Source organism: Octodon degus, unplaced genomic scaffold, assembly GCF_000260255.1.
Source record: "Octodon degus isolate 3935 unplaced genomic scaffold, OctDeg1.0 scaffold00187, whole genome shotgun sequence".
NCBI classification, from domain to species: Eukaryota; Metazoa; Chordata; class Mammalia; order Rodentia; family Octodontidae; genus Octodon; species Octodon degus.
In genome coordinates this window covers 3,278,282-3,295,723 of record NW_004524763.1, presented here as the reverse complement: position 1 = coordinate 3,295,723, position 17,442 = coordinate 3,278,282, and the positions used below count along the sequence as shown (strand labels likewise).

At 39.9% G+C, this 17,442-nt stretch overlaps 1 protein-coding gene across 11 annotated transcripts in view; it reads right to left on the bottom strand.

Annotated features, from left to right (window-relative positions):
- Positions 1-17,442, bottom strand: part of Bbx (BBX, HMG-box containing) — a 271,278-nt gene that overhangs the window by 70,084 nt on the left and 183,752 nt on the right. For all 11 annotated transcript variants that reach the window (XM_004643964.2, XM_023704103.1, XM_004643966.3 and 8 more), the window contains 2 exons: positions 11,555-11,750; positions 7,867-7,934 (listed from right to left, as the gene is read on the bottom strand). In XM_004643964.2, coding sequence (XP_004644021.1) covers positions 7,867-7,934; positions 11,555-11,750 — 264 coding nt within the window. The remainder of the gene's footprint in view (positions 1-7,866; positions 7,935-11,554; positions 11,751-17,442) is intronic.

The following is a 17,442-nucleotide window of genomic DNA, read 5'->3' as shown; positions in this document are numbered from 1 at the left end:
TATAAAATATCTTTATAAAAATTTAATAAAAGACTTAATATGCGTAACATATCTATGGAAGATACTTGGCGTGAAATGTTCAAGGTATATGCTCTGCATAAGTGCCTTATAACATAGATAGCTATTCACTGCTTTACAAGGGGCACGTGAGCTGCAGTTAGGTGATCTCATCACTACGCGGACACCATAAAGCACACGTGAGCGACGAGGACGGCTGCACCCTCGTGGGCCCACAGCACGCAGCAGTCTGTTGCGGACTGTAATGTCACTAGGTCACTGTGCAGTGCACCACTGTATTCTTATTTCACTCTCATTAACTGTGGAAGGTAAACACCATTTGTGAGGAAGTAAACTGACATATGACTAAGAGTTCCTATCAACAGCATGAAGAAAATTCAACTTTTAACATCATTTATACATTATTGACTCACAATAATGTATCAAGTCATGACATTTGAATGAAGACTTGGATATAAGTAATGATCAAGGCACCTCTAATCCTACTCATGAAGGAAGTCTGCTCATATGTCTCTGTACTCACCAGGCACCTGAAAGAATAGAGGACTATCTGTTGATAGACTTGATTCTGGGTGTGTGTGTGTGTGTGTGTGTGTGTGTGTGTGTGTGATTACAAAGAGGTGCAGTGACCTGGCCATGAATTACAACACAAGCTTTCCAATGGTCCAAGTAGTGTGGGTGGAATCCCTGATGCTTCTGACTCTAGTGGACTGTGTTTTCCCTCAAAATCTGGCTGCAGTAACTTCAAATCAGTGTAGAGTTAGCATGTATCATCAGGGTAGTATGATGAGAACAGTACAAAACTAGAGCCAGGAGGATAGGGATCTCCTAAACTACATAGTTACCTGACTGGGTTACCTAGTTCTCTGGTTCACAGCACAATATAAATAGTAAATCAAGAGGGGCCAAAATAGAGGTCTAAAGTGGGAACAATAACGAAGAAGGCAGTAGCTGGGCGTGGCAGTATAAACCAGTACAGACAGCATTGGGGAGGTCGAGGCAGAAGGATCACTATGAGTTTGTGGCCAGCCTGGGCTACACAATGAGTTCAAGGCCACCTGGAACTACATGGCAACTCTTTCTAAAACAAAACAAAACAAACCAAACCAAACCAGAGGGCTGTAAAGGAAACAATGTAAGTAGCAGGACTAAACAAGACAGAGGGAGAAGATACAAAAAGTATAGAGAACATAATCTGAAATGTAAAAATGGCTCAATATCATAGCAAATTTAGAATAAATTTCATGGGAGTGCTTAATAAGCCACTCTATAAAGGTGTGTATATTTGCACATACAACAATGTACACATTGAGTAAGTAATATAGGACTCTATCTTTACAAAACAGGAATTTCCACAAAAGCCTCCTATCTCAGTACCCCCAGTAGTCAGAAGGTCCTAGACTGTGAAACTGTACTACGCTAGGACACCTTGCTGTCTGCCTTCAAACTATATTAAGTCACTTGTTTTTATAAAGTGGGACATGCACCAATTTCTCAACATCCATTCCTATGTTAAAGGTAGCTTGCTTCCTAAAAATAACACAACACACCAAGGCAACCACATTTGTTCTTGAATTGAGGAAGAAAAGTTATTAAATATGCAGTGGTAAAATAAAGGGGGAGAAACCCAAGAAGCTATTTCTAGAAATAGTCTATGAAATAATGCATAAAGCCACTAGGTGTTGCTGTATGCCCAAAAACGAAAATAGCTAAAGGGATTTTTTTTTGCTAACTACATATTCAACTTCCTTTAAACTAAATACTCTTTTTGATTTAGCTATAATTTTCAATAACCAAGGAAGGAAAATGATTAGTGTAAGAATTATGATGAAGTGACTTTTTTTCCACAGGAGCAATGCAGATTGTGAAAATTAGAGACATAGAGAACTGATTGCAGCATCTTGATATGCAACAGGATCAAGCCAGTCATGCTGCCCGAGTGACACAGGAAGCTACAGATTATCAAGGGCCAGTTCCTACATGCAAGCCTCAAGACTCGCAGTCACGCAGTCACAAATGGGGCATGCCTGGGCTCCGTCATATATTTATACTCTTGCTAATTCCAACACGTGTTACCATTCGCTCATTTGATAAACACTTATGCAAAAGTCAGGAAGACTGCTACTTTTAAGGAGCTTCAATTCCACACTTACCTAGTATATTCTAGGAAATAAAATGATGACACAGGGAATATGACAGACCCCTAGGCTCCTTGCAATTTGCATGCAGGAGACATTATGTACATGCTAACTAACCATGGAATATTATAGGGTACACAGGAGATCAGAGAAACAACTTTCATTTTGTGGGTAGAAGAAGATAAGGTAATATCTGAGATATCCTAGGAGGAAAGCCAGAATAAGTGTGAAAATGACTGAGCAGCAGCAGGTGGTAAAATATGGAGGTAACTAAGTAGCCTGTGTTTTTGAGAAACTGCCTTTCCCAGTGTGGGTAAAGAATAGGATACAATGACAGTGTTGTGTAGAGGACTTAGACCAAAGGGAAGTGGAATTCTATGTTAAGAAGTCTCAAAATTAGGCTGGAGAAAATGGGGAACCAGCCAAGATCTCTAGTCAGAGGAACAGCATGAGGAGAGATGTGTAGTTGGATAATTATGTCAGAGGTGTGCAGGATGACCTTGGCTGGGAGGAACTGGACATAGGAGACCAATTAGAAGGTTGAGGAAACACAGCAGCAGAGAAGTCAGGCCCCAATTAAACCAGAGATAGTTCTTGCCAGCCCTTGGTAATTGCCTGGAAGGATCTTAGAGCAGGGGGGAAGGGTCAGATAAAGCCACTGTCTCTATAGTAAGTCACAGTTGAAAGAGGGGAGCTAAGAGGAGGAAGGAGGCATGGTTTGGGGCAGGGAGTGTCTTTCAGGAGAAGAGATAGTTTGAGAGCAAGGGATGTCATTTGAGGATTACAGGGGAACCTAAGACCCCAACACTGCACCTAAATATCTGATACTTGTCTTGGGCTACCATGGGGAGCAAATCGAATAGCACCCAGAGATCACTCTTAAATTAGGGTATGCGTCTTAGTTGCTTTTCTTCTTGCTGAGACAAAATACCTGATGCCCACAAGGTAGAGTGGGAAATGTTATTTTGGCTCACAGTTTGTAGAGGATTCAGTCCCTGGTCAAATGGTTCTAAAGCACAGGAGCATCACAGAGGAGATACAGTTTACAGCAGGGCAGACAAAAGGAGGCAGTGGCAGCGGCAGCAGCAGCAGCAACAACCTGCTTTTATCTTTCCCTCCCATCCCCCATCCAGATTACAAGTCTTTTAAGTGATATTACCCACACTCAGGCGAGGCTTGTTTTTAGTAAATTCATTCTGCCACATCCTGAATTTGCTAATGCCAATCAATAGACTACAATAGTACCCTTAATCCCAGTACCACATACCCTTGATCCTCCCAACTCTAAAGAACCCCACTTATCAGTACAGGAGGCTTCACAGGCATGCATGAGGCTTTGGGGGGACATCTACATACAAAGCACAATGCTGTGTCATGCTATGTAGCAAAAAGACTAGAACTTGGCTTTACTTAGAACATCAGGCCTTCCAGAGTATTGATTTCACTTCATGGGTAAAATTTCCTACTATTATATTCATGTGGGAAAGAAACAGTAAGGGGGTTCAGAGAGGCTCCCAGCCAGCTCTACATATGACTGCAGACAAGTGACAGGACCTTCCTGTCTCAGGTCTTCATCTGCTAGGCAAATACACACACAGTGTGGGAATCAGCAGCAGCAGCTTTCTCGCGGCAGTGACACCTCTCTTGCCCTCTTGGTCCACTCTTCTTACCCTAGCTCTCTTGCTGCTCACTTTTGAGGGTCCGCTCCCATCGTCTGAGATCAAAAGACAAGCTCCCCGAGGCAGCCTGGACCTCAGGAAGGACCCAGGACTGCCACAGGCATGCAGTGCGCCCGCTGGCAGGAGGAAGCAGTCTGCACTCTGTGGATGAAAGATGGTTTGAGCTAAAAGGCTCAACAAACAGGGACACGGCGGGGGTGGGGGGCTCTAAGTGCCTGGGAAAGAGAACAGCACAGGACGCCCATTTCCTTTTCAGTCTATTTCTTTACAAAGTGTGTTTAAAAGGTATACATTTGTGAGAAGTAAATAAAAGTTTTGATGGAGATGGCTGTGAATTAGAAGTAGGGAGGCTGGGAATCAACGGACTTAAGTATCCTAGAGCAGTCAAATATAGTGGCCTAAGACAGGCATGTATTCAACTAAGTTGTACCAGGAGGCAGGAAAATTCTCATTTCACTGATGTCCAAAATTTTAATAAGAAGGGTAAACTAGTGGTAAATTATCATAAAAAAGTAAAAACTGTAATTTTTGCTTTATTATAGAGTTCGCCTATGTAAGTCAATATTTGTTTTAAATTTAAACTGTATTTAGGACTCGGAAGATAGCACAGCAGTCTAAGCGCCTGCCTAGCAAGTGCAAGGACAGTTTAATCCCCACAACCACATGCTGTGCAGGTCCTGGAACCCTGAGCACCCTGTGCTGGCCCTGAAAGCAGCGTGGCAGCACATGCTTGTGATCCCAGTGCTGAGGAGGCTGAGATAGGAGGATCACTAGGAGTCTGAACTGTGCAGTGAGATCTTGTAGCAAATAAATAAATAAAATTTTAAAAATTAAAAAATAAAACTATTTAAATTATGTATGTAATCATTCAACAAATATGAATACAATCAACTGCTCTATCACTGGCCTGTGGAGTAATTATTACAACTATCTCATCAGATATTGTCTAGCTCATCATTTAACGGAAACCATGTGGATTGAAAACCTAGCATTAGGACTTTTCTGCTCTATGACCTTGAAGAATGAGGACATAATAAATCGTAAACTGGCAGCATAGTGTCCTTGGGAAGAAGAACGAGTTAATCAAGGAGCACAGTGCCTAACCCCGAAAGCTCTCATGAAGCGTCTTTGTAGCTTATGCAAGGTTACAGCCAGCATAGGACGTCACGGTGGTGACCAGAACTGGCGAGGGACTGGGACTGAATCACAACATCCCTGGAGGCTACACAAAGACTGGGCTCAAATCTCAGTGCTGCCACTTTGCAGCTGTACCATCACAGGGAGTTTATTTACCCCTTCTCTGTTTCCTTACTTGATTTAATATCTTCTTACAGGGAGGAAAGATTTAACTCGTACTTCAGTGTTAGAACAGGTTACTCTTACATAATATACTTAAAAACAGCACTTCGCTCACAAACAGTGCTCAAGAAAGGTTAATTGCAGTAACTACTCTGCAGGAAAGTAAGGAACACTGCACAATTTAAGTCTTGTCTTTGCTCTTGATCTCAAGTTGCTTACCGTCTCCTAGCGCTAGGACTGACACACAGTACAATGAGAAACACAGTTTGAAGTATAGGACTTTTATTAGAGTTCACAAAATATAAAACTAAATATAATCACATGCTATCATATATTAAAAATGAAAGAGTTATAAAGAATTGGGAAGAGGAAGAATCTAATTTAGCTCAAGAAATCATGAATTCCCTTTGAAGCTGAAGGTTCATGTGAAAAATCAGCTATGTCTAAAAACTTGAACTTTAAGACAATATCTGCTGTGTACAGGCACAGAACTTTTGACTTTTGTTCCTTGATAATCTGCACACATAGAAAGGATTTGTTAAAATATTCTACATGTTCAATCTTCATGCAACGTGACCTTATTCCAGGCTGGTCCACAAAGGAGGTGTGCCGTCATCAGGGAGTGCCTTCTTCACTAAGTTCCCCACCAATTCAGCCACCCCACCTCACAGATATTGATAGTATCTGCAAGACTATGACATTAATAGTCTCCTTCTTAAGCACCTAATGATTAAAAGAACCATAACGAGGTTTCTGTGGACAAGAGGCTGTGTGTGTGTGTGTGTGTGTGTGTGTGTGTGTGCACACGCATGCCATGCACACGCTGCCAGTGAGGCTTATTACAGTCTGTGGATGCATCACCTAATGTAATGGAAGCTTCGAAGTATGAGATGCTTAAAATGACTTCAGGTAATAATACTATACCTGGAAGAATTCTTTTCAGGAACGTTAAAAATGCCTGATGGGTTTTGTTTAATTAATCTTTATAGTGGTCTCTGGAGGTATATGAGAGCAAATGGTATTAGCTCCAACTTCACAGGATAGAAGACAAAGCAAAAAGGTGATTGATCAAAACTTTAACAATTTATCTGCTCATCCAAACACAAAGCATTCTAAAAAGCAAAAGCTCAAAGTCTGTGGCACTTTCCATGCACTGAAAATTTGGCTTCAGGCATTCAACTGAACAGATACTGGTCCCTCCAAACTTTACTAGCAGTACTATTACTCCCCCCAACTTCTCCTATTGTCCACTTCCCCAAACCATCCTTCCTTCTGTTTAGCCAAGGTTATTTTCTGTTGGTCACTGCTTCAACTGCTTGTATCAAAAGTGTGTCTTAAAGGGCAGTAGGAGAACTTCCTACTGAAAAGAGTTCAACAGGCAAAACTTTAAGCAAATGGGGAAAAAAAGGAAGAAAAAAGCATTCTTTCCTCTACCTGACATCCAGAATCTCTGCAGATGTGATTTGTTATATAATTACACTGGAAATTTAAAAAGAGTAGTGAAAGATGTTGGGTATGACATATCATTACAATTTAATCTGTCAAGAGCCATGATGCCAGCTTCCACAATGCAATGCATTCCTGGAAATCACGTGAGCTACACTCTGGCGAAAGGCTAAGTGTGTGTTTTTATCCCAACATTTACCTTTGGAACCTGCTGAGGATACTCTAAACTCAAGTGAGTTAATCTGATTGTCATTGGCAGCAACATGGATTAGGAAGTGAAATGATGCCTGACAATGCTACTGTGTTAGGAATACAAATACACTAAATAATGACAATGAAATGGAACAAAGCGACATGGATATTTTTTCATTTGAGGATTACTCAACATCTGTGGATCCCAGATATAAACTATAAACAATAAAAGCTTCATATGACATAAATAGTCTATAAATCTGAATAGGATTTAATTCTAAATTGTAAAGGATACTAGCAATTTTTCAAAAAGAGTAAAAAATATAGATCTGCAATAAAACTGAGCTGCTATCTTTCCCTAAACAGCTATTCTGGTTGAAGAATACAAAGTTCCTTACCAAAGACCTGAAATGTGGTAAAATAATATGATTGTTAATATGGTTACCATGACTGGCCACTGGTAAGTGAGGCCAGAAAACAGGATTCTACAAGTGCAAGCAAGCCACCTGTGGGTAGCTCTCCACCAAAGTCACCCCTACAAATGCATAGGAGGTACAGTCCAAACAACCAGATTATGACACCAAGGTCTTAAGAGCCAACCCTCCTTTTACATTTTAAAGAATAAAACAACCTTGCAATGCCACATCTCCAGATTTTCAAAATAGGAATTTAGAATTATCCAGATATTAGAGACTCATAGTTTAAGTTCTTACTATCATTTCCCCTCCTAGAAAGTCTAAATGGCACATCATAAAAGCAGGAAATGTTTTCAGTAGAATAAGTGAATTCACAATCTACGTAGCCACGACATGGTCACAGCAAATGTTAGTTATCTGTACATTGCATTCCCTACTCCTGGGTTCAGAGGTGCTTGAAATCTGTGTTCGATTTATCTTTGTGTCTTCTTGAGCTTATGTACACAGTTTTGTGATCCTCAACACACCAATGCAAAGCTAGACCACAACAGAAACAATTATACATAAATTTGTTCATGAGATATAAACAGCAGAGCTGCAAAATACTGGGAACAGCACAAATGTCTGTGCTCTCAAGCCCGGCACGAGGAGGTGGAAGGGGGTGAGAGACTGGCTTACCTCCGGCGTGCCGAGAGCATGTTCTCCAGCCAACAGCAGCATGCTCAGGCCTCCCATTTGAGTAGGATCTAATAAGCAAGAAAATACAGGAATCACCGACTTACAAGCATATGGAGTGTGCATAATCCACAGAAAGCCAAGGACAGAAACCCAACAGAATCACACGTAATATTAATGGAAAAACTTCCTAACATTTTCCTGTAACAATAAACTGGCATGTGTGTGTGCAGTGCCCACACCTGTGTGAGCTGTGCAGCATCATTCCAGCAGGGCACTAGCTTCGATGCCTCTTTATAGTGTGAATGATCTGCGAACAAGCGATTTATTTCTATGTGCACAGCTTAGACTCCTTTTAAGCAAAAGGATACCTACATTTGTCTTCCAAGAAGTACAGGATTGTTATTCTCAAATTGTTATTTCTGTCCCATGAAATCAAGATGAATGAAGAGAACCAGGTTAACAAAGAACTAGGGAAGATTGAGAAACTTTCCAAACTGGCCTCTGAAATCTAGGAGGCTTTTTCAATAATATCTCTTTAAATTTTTCAAAATAAATTTAAATGAACTGATGTAGTTCAGACATTTTAAAATCCTAGGGGCAGTCAGACTCTTGTTCAAAATAACTTTAAGATTTAAAATTAATTTTTCTCATGTCACCTAAGATCTTTGTTCTTATTCTTTCAAAACACAAAAGAAAGACAATATTTCTATCTAAAGAAAGACAGTATTACGGCTAACAGAACACTTGCATTCTTTAAAATTGTTTAAATAAATGAAAATCCAGTACTGTGATAAAAGAACGTATCTGAAAATGCCCAAGTCAATGCCTGCCCCAGTGCACACAGTACAATAAATGCGTATTTAAGGACTCTTTTCACGTGTGAAGTCAGTTGTAATGCTGTCTGAGGACAACTGGAAAGATAGGACCTTAAGTACATGTCCTTACCTAACCTGTTTTAAAAATTAATGAAGCATATTGCAAAAAGGTTCTGAGATCAAAGGTAAACTAAAAAATGAATGGATGGATAGATGGATGGAGATTATGAATTTGCTAATGACAAAGAAATGCCATCAAATGATTAGCTATACAAGTAGTCCAATGTTGGAAGACAATGAATTATGAAGACACACGCTATCAGCAACCATAGGCTGATTTAATGAAACAACACTCTCCCGTGCTAAGATTCCAATATTAATTATGGATTGTCTAAGAACTATTGTGACTGTTAAATGTATACTTACACCTATTTAAAAACAAAAGTGAGGGGGAAATAAATTTAGCAGGAACTAAAAGTTGTTTTGTACTCTGACAGTGATTTGTAGATATCATACTAGAAATCAAAGGGATTGGATGAGAGCTTTCTAAAGATACGTGTTAGTTCTAATTACAAAGTAAAATAGAAATATGATTATATAATTTAAATTATAACAATGTGATTATATAACAAAAAGCTTGAAATTATCATTGTCTTAAAACTATCAAAAGTATATTCACATAAACAGCATACTTTCCCTTTATTGAGAGAGTTTCTTACTGTATTAAAATTTACACAGTTTTCCTTTCTTGGAAATCATACATTTGACACTTGGGGGACTATTTTGAACTGCAAAATATCAACTGACAAGGACCATAGAGCGAGCAAACAAAAGAAAACTAAACAAGATTATACGCTGAGAACAACTTAATGACCTTTGCAATGCTTCTGGTATCCCTTAAATTGAAGAGAGCTAAGTGCCAAGTTTTTTGTTTGTTTGTTTTTGCCAGCCCTGCCTACCCTGACGGTGGGGCTGATGCCTGTGGTGCCCAGGGTTGAACCATGGTTCCCTGTACCTGCTTAAGCTTGCCTAAGCAGGTGCTTTACACCGCTGACCTATTTCGCCAGCCTCGCCAAGTTTCAACTAAAGGCAATTTAATTCACTCTCGCCTCATTGAGAAAGGGACTAACTAGAAATACTGGACCAGTACTACCTTCATTTTACACAATCTGAACACGAGGTCTGATTACAGATTTCCAAAATACGACAGAGAACATTATAAATGACTTAAGATTCAGGAAGCTGTTTTCCCTTTTTTGCTGCACTTTGCTTTAAAGTGCATTGTTTTCAAAAGCTGAGCTATAAAGATCTTGGCTGAAGTCTAGGTTTTGCTTTCATTTTATAGATAAGATGCAGATTAATAAAGTGTCAGAAGCCACATTACAAAAAAGACATTTTTATAGCCTTCTGTAGTTTTTGTATAATTATTGTTTGGTGTTCAAACAGCTGTATGCAAAAATATCCTAATCTAGATTTAGAACTGAGAGAAGCAAAGTAACAGATACCAAATAATGATTTTAAAAATTCAGTTTAAAAATTGGTTATCTGTATTATACTTTTTGATGGAGATAATAAAATATTTAAACAATTCTCCAAATGAAGCAATTTTGGAAGTGTGGAGAGCTCACTAAACCTATCTAGTGAAAGTGGGTTCAAGCTAAAATTGTCTAAAGTGACAGCTAAAACAAAAGCCAATCTCCATTCTTTGATTCTTTGGGACCTCACCTGGAGCTAGCCCACGTACACCCGCAGGGCAGTCACCTCAGCATTCTGTATCCCCAAATGCTGGCAAAGTATCAGAGCTTCATTTTTTCTTTTTTTTTTTTTTAACCATTTATATACTAACATACTTTTTTATTGTGTATCACATGAAAAACTATTAAGTCTTGCTAGATCTACTGGCTATTTGAAAAAATGTGTCATCACAGTATTGGACAACCTCCTTTTCCAATTTTGCAAATGATTTGAATGCTCATTTTAAGCAAAACCTGCCCATAATATGAAAGAGGAAGCCTATGGTTCAATACCAACTCAGCTGAGTCTATCAATCCCAGTCTCCCAATTTCCTCTTGGCAAAGCCCTCTTTTTGGAGCACCAAGGTACATTCTCAGCTCATTTTTCATTTTGAGACAGGGTTCTGCTGAGTTTTCCAGGATAGCCATCAACTTGCTACCTCTCGCCGCAGCCTCCTGGGAAGCTGGCATTACAACACATGCCTTCACACCTAGCCATATTCTTCTTCTGGTTACTGTACTGCAAAAGCTGGAGAAGATAAAATCCTTTGTATGGTGAAGATACATGTTTCATTTCATGGCAATAAATGCATGAACACTTCATACCACCCAGAGCATATTAAGGTCCTACATTAAGTGGAGCCATCTAGAATTTTAAATAGTTTAGCCCACATAGGAGTCTGGATGGGAAGAGGGGAGAGGATGAAAATGCTCGGCCACAGACAACTTCAGATCCATCTCAGACATCTGATGGAGCTGTTTACATTTTTGTACTCTAGAGACAATCTGGCGAGCTCAGTGGCTACTTACACACCCGCGATACCTAAGGTGCTTGGTGTATGAGCTACAGTGCTCACATCACAAAGTCCCCTTTCTCCTGGCAGTCCCCACGCTGCCTTCTTTTCCATACTATCAATGTCAGACATTCTTGTGTGTTTGTAACTTGGTCTGTAACTCCTTTCTCTAATTATATATAAGTCTTCGGCACGTCATCCTGCAGTGCTTTAAAATATGCTACATAAACTTGCAATTGCTTTGTACTGGTCATAAATTTGTTCCCCAACTCTGTATTATTTACTAAAAACACAGACTAAATGCATTGCTCTGTACTTAACTAGTAGAGACAGGGTCTAAACTCACCAGCCATGCCGAAGTTAAGCTGAGGCATCTCTTCAGTCTTTGCTTTCTTGGGGCTTGGTAAGTCTCTTGAAGAATCGGAGGGGAAGGCCCAAAGTTTCTTTCGTGAATTGACAGTGGGTGGTGGTGATTTCACAGGCTTGTTTGTGGTAGGACACCATTTGTAGCCAGGATTTGCTTTCATAAATGCATCTTTATACTATAAAAAGACAGCAGGTTTTAATTAACATACAGTCTGAAAAAGTTATAATAGCATTTATCCAATTCCCCCATTTAGATAATGAGTGAGAAGAATACTTTCAATGACTTCTGTGGCTTCAATGACTTCTGAAGTTGTCCTTATAAAAAATGACACTACTATTGCAGGGCTATCGAGTTAGAACATCGCGTTATTAACTAAGTCTGTCTGTGCAATAAGGGTACAAATGATGCATAATTTGTACTTTTTAATCATCCACTTCTTTTGAAGCATCAGAACACTGTCTGACACTGATGGGAAATACAGTTCTAATGCTGAGAGCCAGGAGCTCTGCAGCCATAAAAGGCAGGGTTCCAACCCTGCCACTTCTATCCTACACTATGGCAACCACAGGAAGAGAAAGTGATCTCTCTGTGCTTCAACCTGGATTACAAAAACAGGACAGTATCACCCATGCCTGGATTGCACAGCATCTGTTTCAAAGTGAGCTTCAGGTACAAGTTACTGAGTGTGAGCTAACACCAGCACTGGTACCGGACTTGCTTGCTAATTAGTTTGCTAAATATAGTAATAAAAATATTAAACCTATGCTTTGATGTACAAGACAGACAAATGCAGGCAAACTTAACAGAGCAAAATAATTATGAGATAAAGGCACCAAGATCAAGAATAGGAAAAGGGTAACAAGCCAGTTTACACATAGATTTTCAGTTCCTTAAGACACAGGGTCAGGTAGAGAAAACAGCACTGGATACAGATTTTACCAACCTGGGTTCGGAATGCCCTCTGCCTCAGTGTGCTGAGGACCTTACACTGCCCACTCTTCCGCGGTCTCAACCTCTCTATCTACAAAGTATAATTGCACCTGCCCGTGCTTTGCAATGGGCACATGTGACTGGAACTAGCAGTCATGCTGGGAGAGTTTCCACAGGCAGTGCTGCAATCAAGCCGTCCCCAACTTCAATCTTAGTGATCTCACTTCCACTAACATCCTCCTTTTTCCTTCCTTTCTGTGGCTTTTTCCTGTAACTTTTTCCAAGCCCTATTATCTCTTTCTATCATGAGCAACATTAAGTGAAACACTATTCATGTTCATTGTATGCTGCAAAGTTATGTTATCCAGAAAGCATGTATTTTGCAGGTTCAATTATAACTAGTGAATTATTTTATTTGTTCATTTCTTTTGATTTTATAAGCTTATCTATCAAAACAGTCATTGGATGTGTCACATTAATGTAGTATAAGTTCCAGATAGCTTTTAACTTAAACCAACAGAAAAACAAAAGATCCTATCTATCAACCCTGATTCAAGGAAAGAATATGTAATCTAAATAGTTTTCCCCATTATTTTAAGTTATGTATATATGAAAGGTGATGTAGACAAAATCATCCTAATGTTAACTCAAATTTTATTTATTTTTCTTTTGTACCTATAGGATTAAGTTAACTTCTTGAATATGTGGAACATAAACACACACATGATACAAAAATGTAAGATATAATCCTACTTTTCTTACTTAAAATAATTAAAATGGGACACAAAGCCAGAACCGAACTAGAATTTATTATTACATACCAAATGTATTAGGGTATGAGATACATCAAATGAGACACAAGAGATAGACACAGCATCACAGCACATTCACACGCAGGAGAGATTTACATATTAGGCTGAGGCAGACAAATAGCACTGTAGCTGGACAATGACAAATGGTAGCGTGAGGTGCAAACAGAAGGAGCAGACACATGCATCATTATTGTGCCCCAGTAAAAGGCACACAGGCTGGATTTGTCAGATGAACAGTCATCCAGAAAAAGGTCACTATTTTATAAAGTGACAGAAGACTTTCAAACAAATTTATTAGCACATTTGTCATTAGAAATAAAATTATTCTTCTGGTCAGATTTAAGCCTTAAAGAAGAAAGTTACAGTTGTGAGGGATGCTAGACGGTGCCACTAGCACCAACTTCCTTGTTTCTGAGATGTCCCTTTTTTTCCTGTTGGACAGGCTCTTTCCCAGTAAGACGACCTATCTTGCTATCAGTTAGAAATTCATTTCAGTGAAAATCAGTAAAAGTAATGGAAATGGTGAGACTGTCATCCTTCCAAATGAATTACTGTCAGCATAAACTTTTTCTTCCTGGAGACTGGGAGCCTGAACGTTGTGGCTGCTAGGCAAGCACTATACCTCGGAGCTATAACTCCAGCCCAGTAGCAACTGTTTTTAGAGCACAGCTGATGATACTAATAGAGAGCTACCAGCTTACACTCACTTGCGATGGGCAGCTCTCACTGAAGGCCACAGGAAGTAGTTACAATTAACACCCATGTCTCCGCCATATTCTACCCACTCTCATAGAAAATAACCTATAGGCACTTACTAGGCACTGAGGACAGAGAAGAGCATTAACTGGAGTCCCTGCCTTCATACTGGTTACAATCCAAGGGACTACAATTATTATTTCTGTTGTTGTTGTTATTATTATTATTATTATACAGCCTTTTAAGTCTTGCCTTCATTCAGGTTTTGCAATGGGCTGTAAAGGGAAATCTATCTAGACATGTAATAACAGAGGGTAAAGAAAGTCCTGGAATATAAAGGTGTTTACAGCAAATGGTAACCGACAACTTACTATGTGGGCCAATACTCTGAAACTATTACCATAGCTTCAATCCTGCATATCTTCAATTCAATATAAATGAAAAAACTTCAATACAAACCAAATGTTTGTTCAATCAAGTGTGTGTACATACACACAATTTTGTGTTGGAGATTGAGTTCATGGCCTCAAACATATTACACAAGCACTCTACCACTGAACTGTACCTATGGATCCTCAAACAAGGGCACTCTGAGCAGAAGGGTTAAGAATATCCTGTCCTTCAGGAGTTTATAGCTGGAAGGAAATGCCATAAATTCATATGAAAACTTACAAGGAGGCCCGAAGGTGGAGACAGGCAGAGCCCCCAGGATGTGCTGATGCCTCTGTCCTTGGAACTGGGTACCTTATCAATCACTGCCTCTCATTTCGTTGTAAGAGTCAACAGAAAGACTCAACCATTGGCTGTGATGAGGTTACTAGGAAAGGAATTGCAGACAAGGCTGAGTAAGGGAGAAAAGCAGGGAGACCATGTGGTCAGAAGCGAACAGTCAAGAGAAACCGCTGGCCTGTAGGTCAGCCATGAGAGCGCACTGTGTGGAGCACACTGTGTCATCATAGGACTGCAAGGGGGGAAGAGTCGCCTCGCTGAACCAGACGCTCATGCCAGACATGAGAGGGGAAGCTTGCAAATCCTCTGAGAACATCAATCACAGGCTAGTGGCCCTGGAACTTAGGTAAAGGACTCTTAATCACTTATTAAAATACTGATTTTCAAAACTGTCCCATGGGGAAAAAAAAATTAGCTCATGGCCTCCAACCTCATTCTTCAAATTTCCAACCAATTAGACAGCCTACAGGAGACCAACTTTGCGGCACCATTCCCGACTTGTATGAGACATCTGGTAATACTAGTTCCCTTCTTTGGAACTGTAAATATCACTGTACTTCATCAGCAATAGTAACAAACCAGCAACTGCATTACTGATTCTTTAGTTATTCAATACTGGTTTTAAATATATACTCTTTTGTCAGTTTTTTGCTGCTTTTATATTTTACAATGACTGCATTATAATACAAAAGACAGTAAGCTATTATATCACTCTTTTCAAAATGAGGTCAACATTAAATGCTTTCTCAAATCATCTGCATAAACAAAAATTTGATCTACAGAGTACTTTGATATTAATGAAGGATATCCTTACCCACTGTCTTCCAACTGTATGTTTTTAATCAAGGGTGGTGGAGTGTTAAACTGATAAAATCTACTAACATTTCTAGCTGTTATTATAATAGTGTAGTTATTATAGTTTATAGCTTATTAACAAAATGACCGAGAAATAGCAACCCATGGGCAATTCAGTAACAAGGAATGCTGATAATGTCTGTAGAATTAAAGACAGATGACTCTGGTGTAAATATGTGAAATATTATGAAATAAAACCTACCAAAATTCTAAGAAATCAGACAGGAAATTATCTGATTAATTAATTAATTAATTTAGCAGTACTGGGGCTTGAACTCAGGACCTTGCGCTTGTCAGGCAATACCTGATTTTTGAAAAAGGCTGTCCCATGTATTTTATAGACATACACTCCTCAGGGGTAAATGAATCTCCAGCACAAGTTTGGAGACAGCTGCAAACCCTCCCCTGGACAAACAGAAATTATAGTAAACAGGAGGGGCAGAGGATTGGGAGTATTGGAGAAGTAGCACTAGTCAGTACTTCCTTAGCTTGATACTCTTTCCTTCACAAACATTTAAAAATCATCACTAGGCTAATAAAACTCAATATATAATTTAATATGAGTTATTTGTGCTAGCAATTTTTACTTTATTTTTTGTTTCTATTTTTCTGAGACCAGGTCTGGTTCTGCAGAGTTCAGGCTGGCTTTGAACTCACTATGACTTAAATTCACAGCAATCTTCCTGTCTCAGCCTCCCAACTGTTGGGATTACAGGTGTGTATGACAATGCCTAGCGGGTAGTTTTTTGTTTTTTTTTTCATTTTATGTATTTGGTACAGGGTCTCACTATGCAGCTCAGACTTGTAGTGATCCTCCTGTTTTCAGCCTCCCCAGCACTGGGATTACAGTGTGTGCCACCAACAGGACTTGGTTGCCCAGGGGCAGGGCCAGCATGGAATGCTGGTCTGGGGATTGAATCCTGGTCTCTGTGCTTGCCTAAGCTTGCCTAAGCAGGTGCTTAGTACACTGAGCTATCTTCCTGGCCCAGGGAAGCTCTTTTTAACAGAAAGGAAATTAGATTTTTACATGATAGGTCACTGAATTAAGTTTATGGATTTGACTTAATAAAAATATTTAAGTTATACACTAACCTAAAAATCTCTTATGATAAAGCTATATAACAGATATTTACACTTGTAAAAATGGGCTTAATATTGTGGTCAAGGAATTATGTGGTTGTTCTATGAGGAAAAAAATTGTGGGCATAGGCAGTTGGCTATAGATGCGGCTGCTGACATTGTGTAAGGACAAGGATCACTGCGACAACTGCAGTTTGCTTTTACATTATAATTTTTTTAGAGTACAATTTTACTCTCTTGATAATCAGAGTAAAGGTAAATTTAGGAGTGAGACCACCGAGGGCCTGCGGGATCCTGAATAGACCCAGAGCGCAGGCCTGGCAAGCCAGTGAGATGACTGGGGCCGCGGGATCCTGAATAGACTCAGAGCACAGGCCCGGGGAGTGAGTGAGACCATCCGGGGCCCGGCGGGATCCTGAATAGAACCGGAGCATAGGCCCGGAAAATGAGCGAGACTGGAGCCCGCGGATCCTCATTCGACCCAGAGTGCAGGCCCAGCGTGTGAGTGAGACCGCCAGTGGCCGGCAGATCCTGAATAGACCCAGAGTGCAGGCCCAGCGCGGAACCCTTCAGCAGAACTCCCTGCAAAGAGGCTAGAGGCAAGACCCACCCAGGTGATTCAGGAGCAGAACATCTTGCCAGAGAGACACAAAGGATTCAACTCTAACGCCTGCAACAGAAAGAAGTGGAGCGCAGCAGCCAGAACCAAACAACACCCACCTGGAGTAATCTGAACTTCATAGATCTGGACCTGGTGCTAAGGTA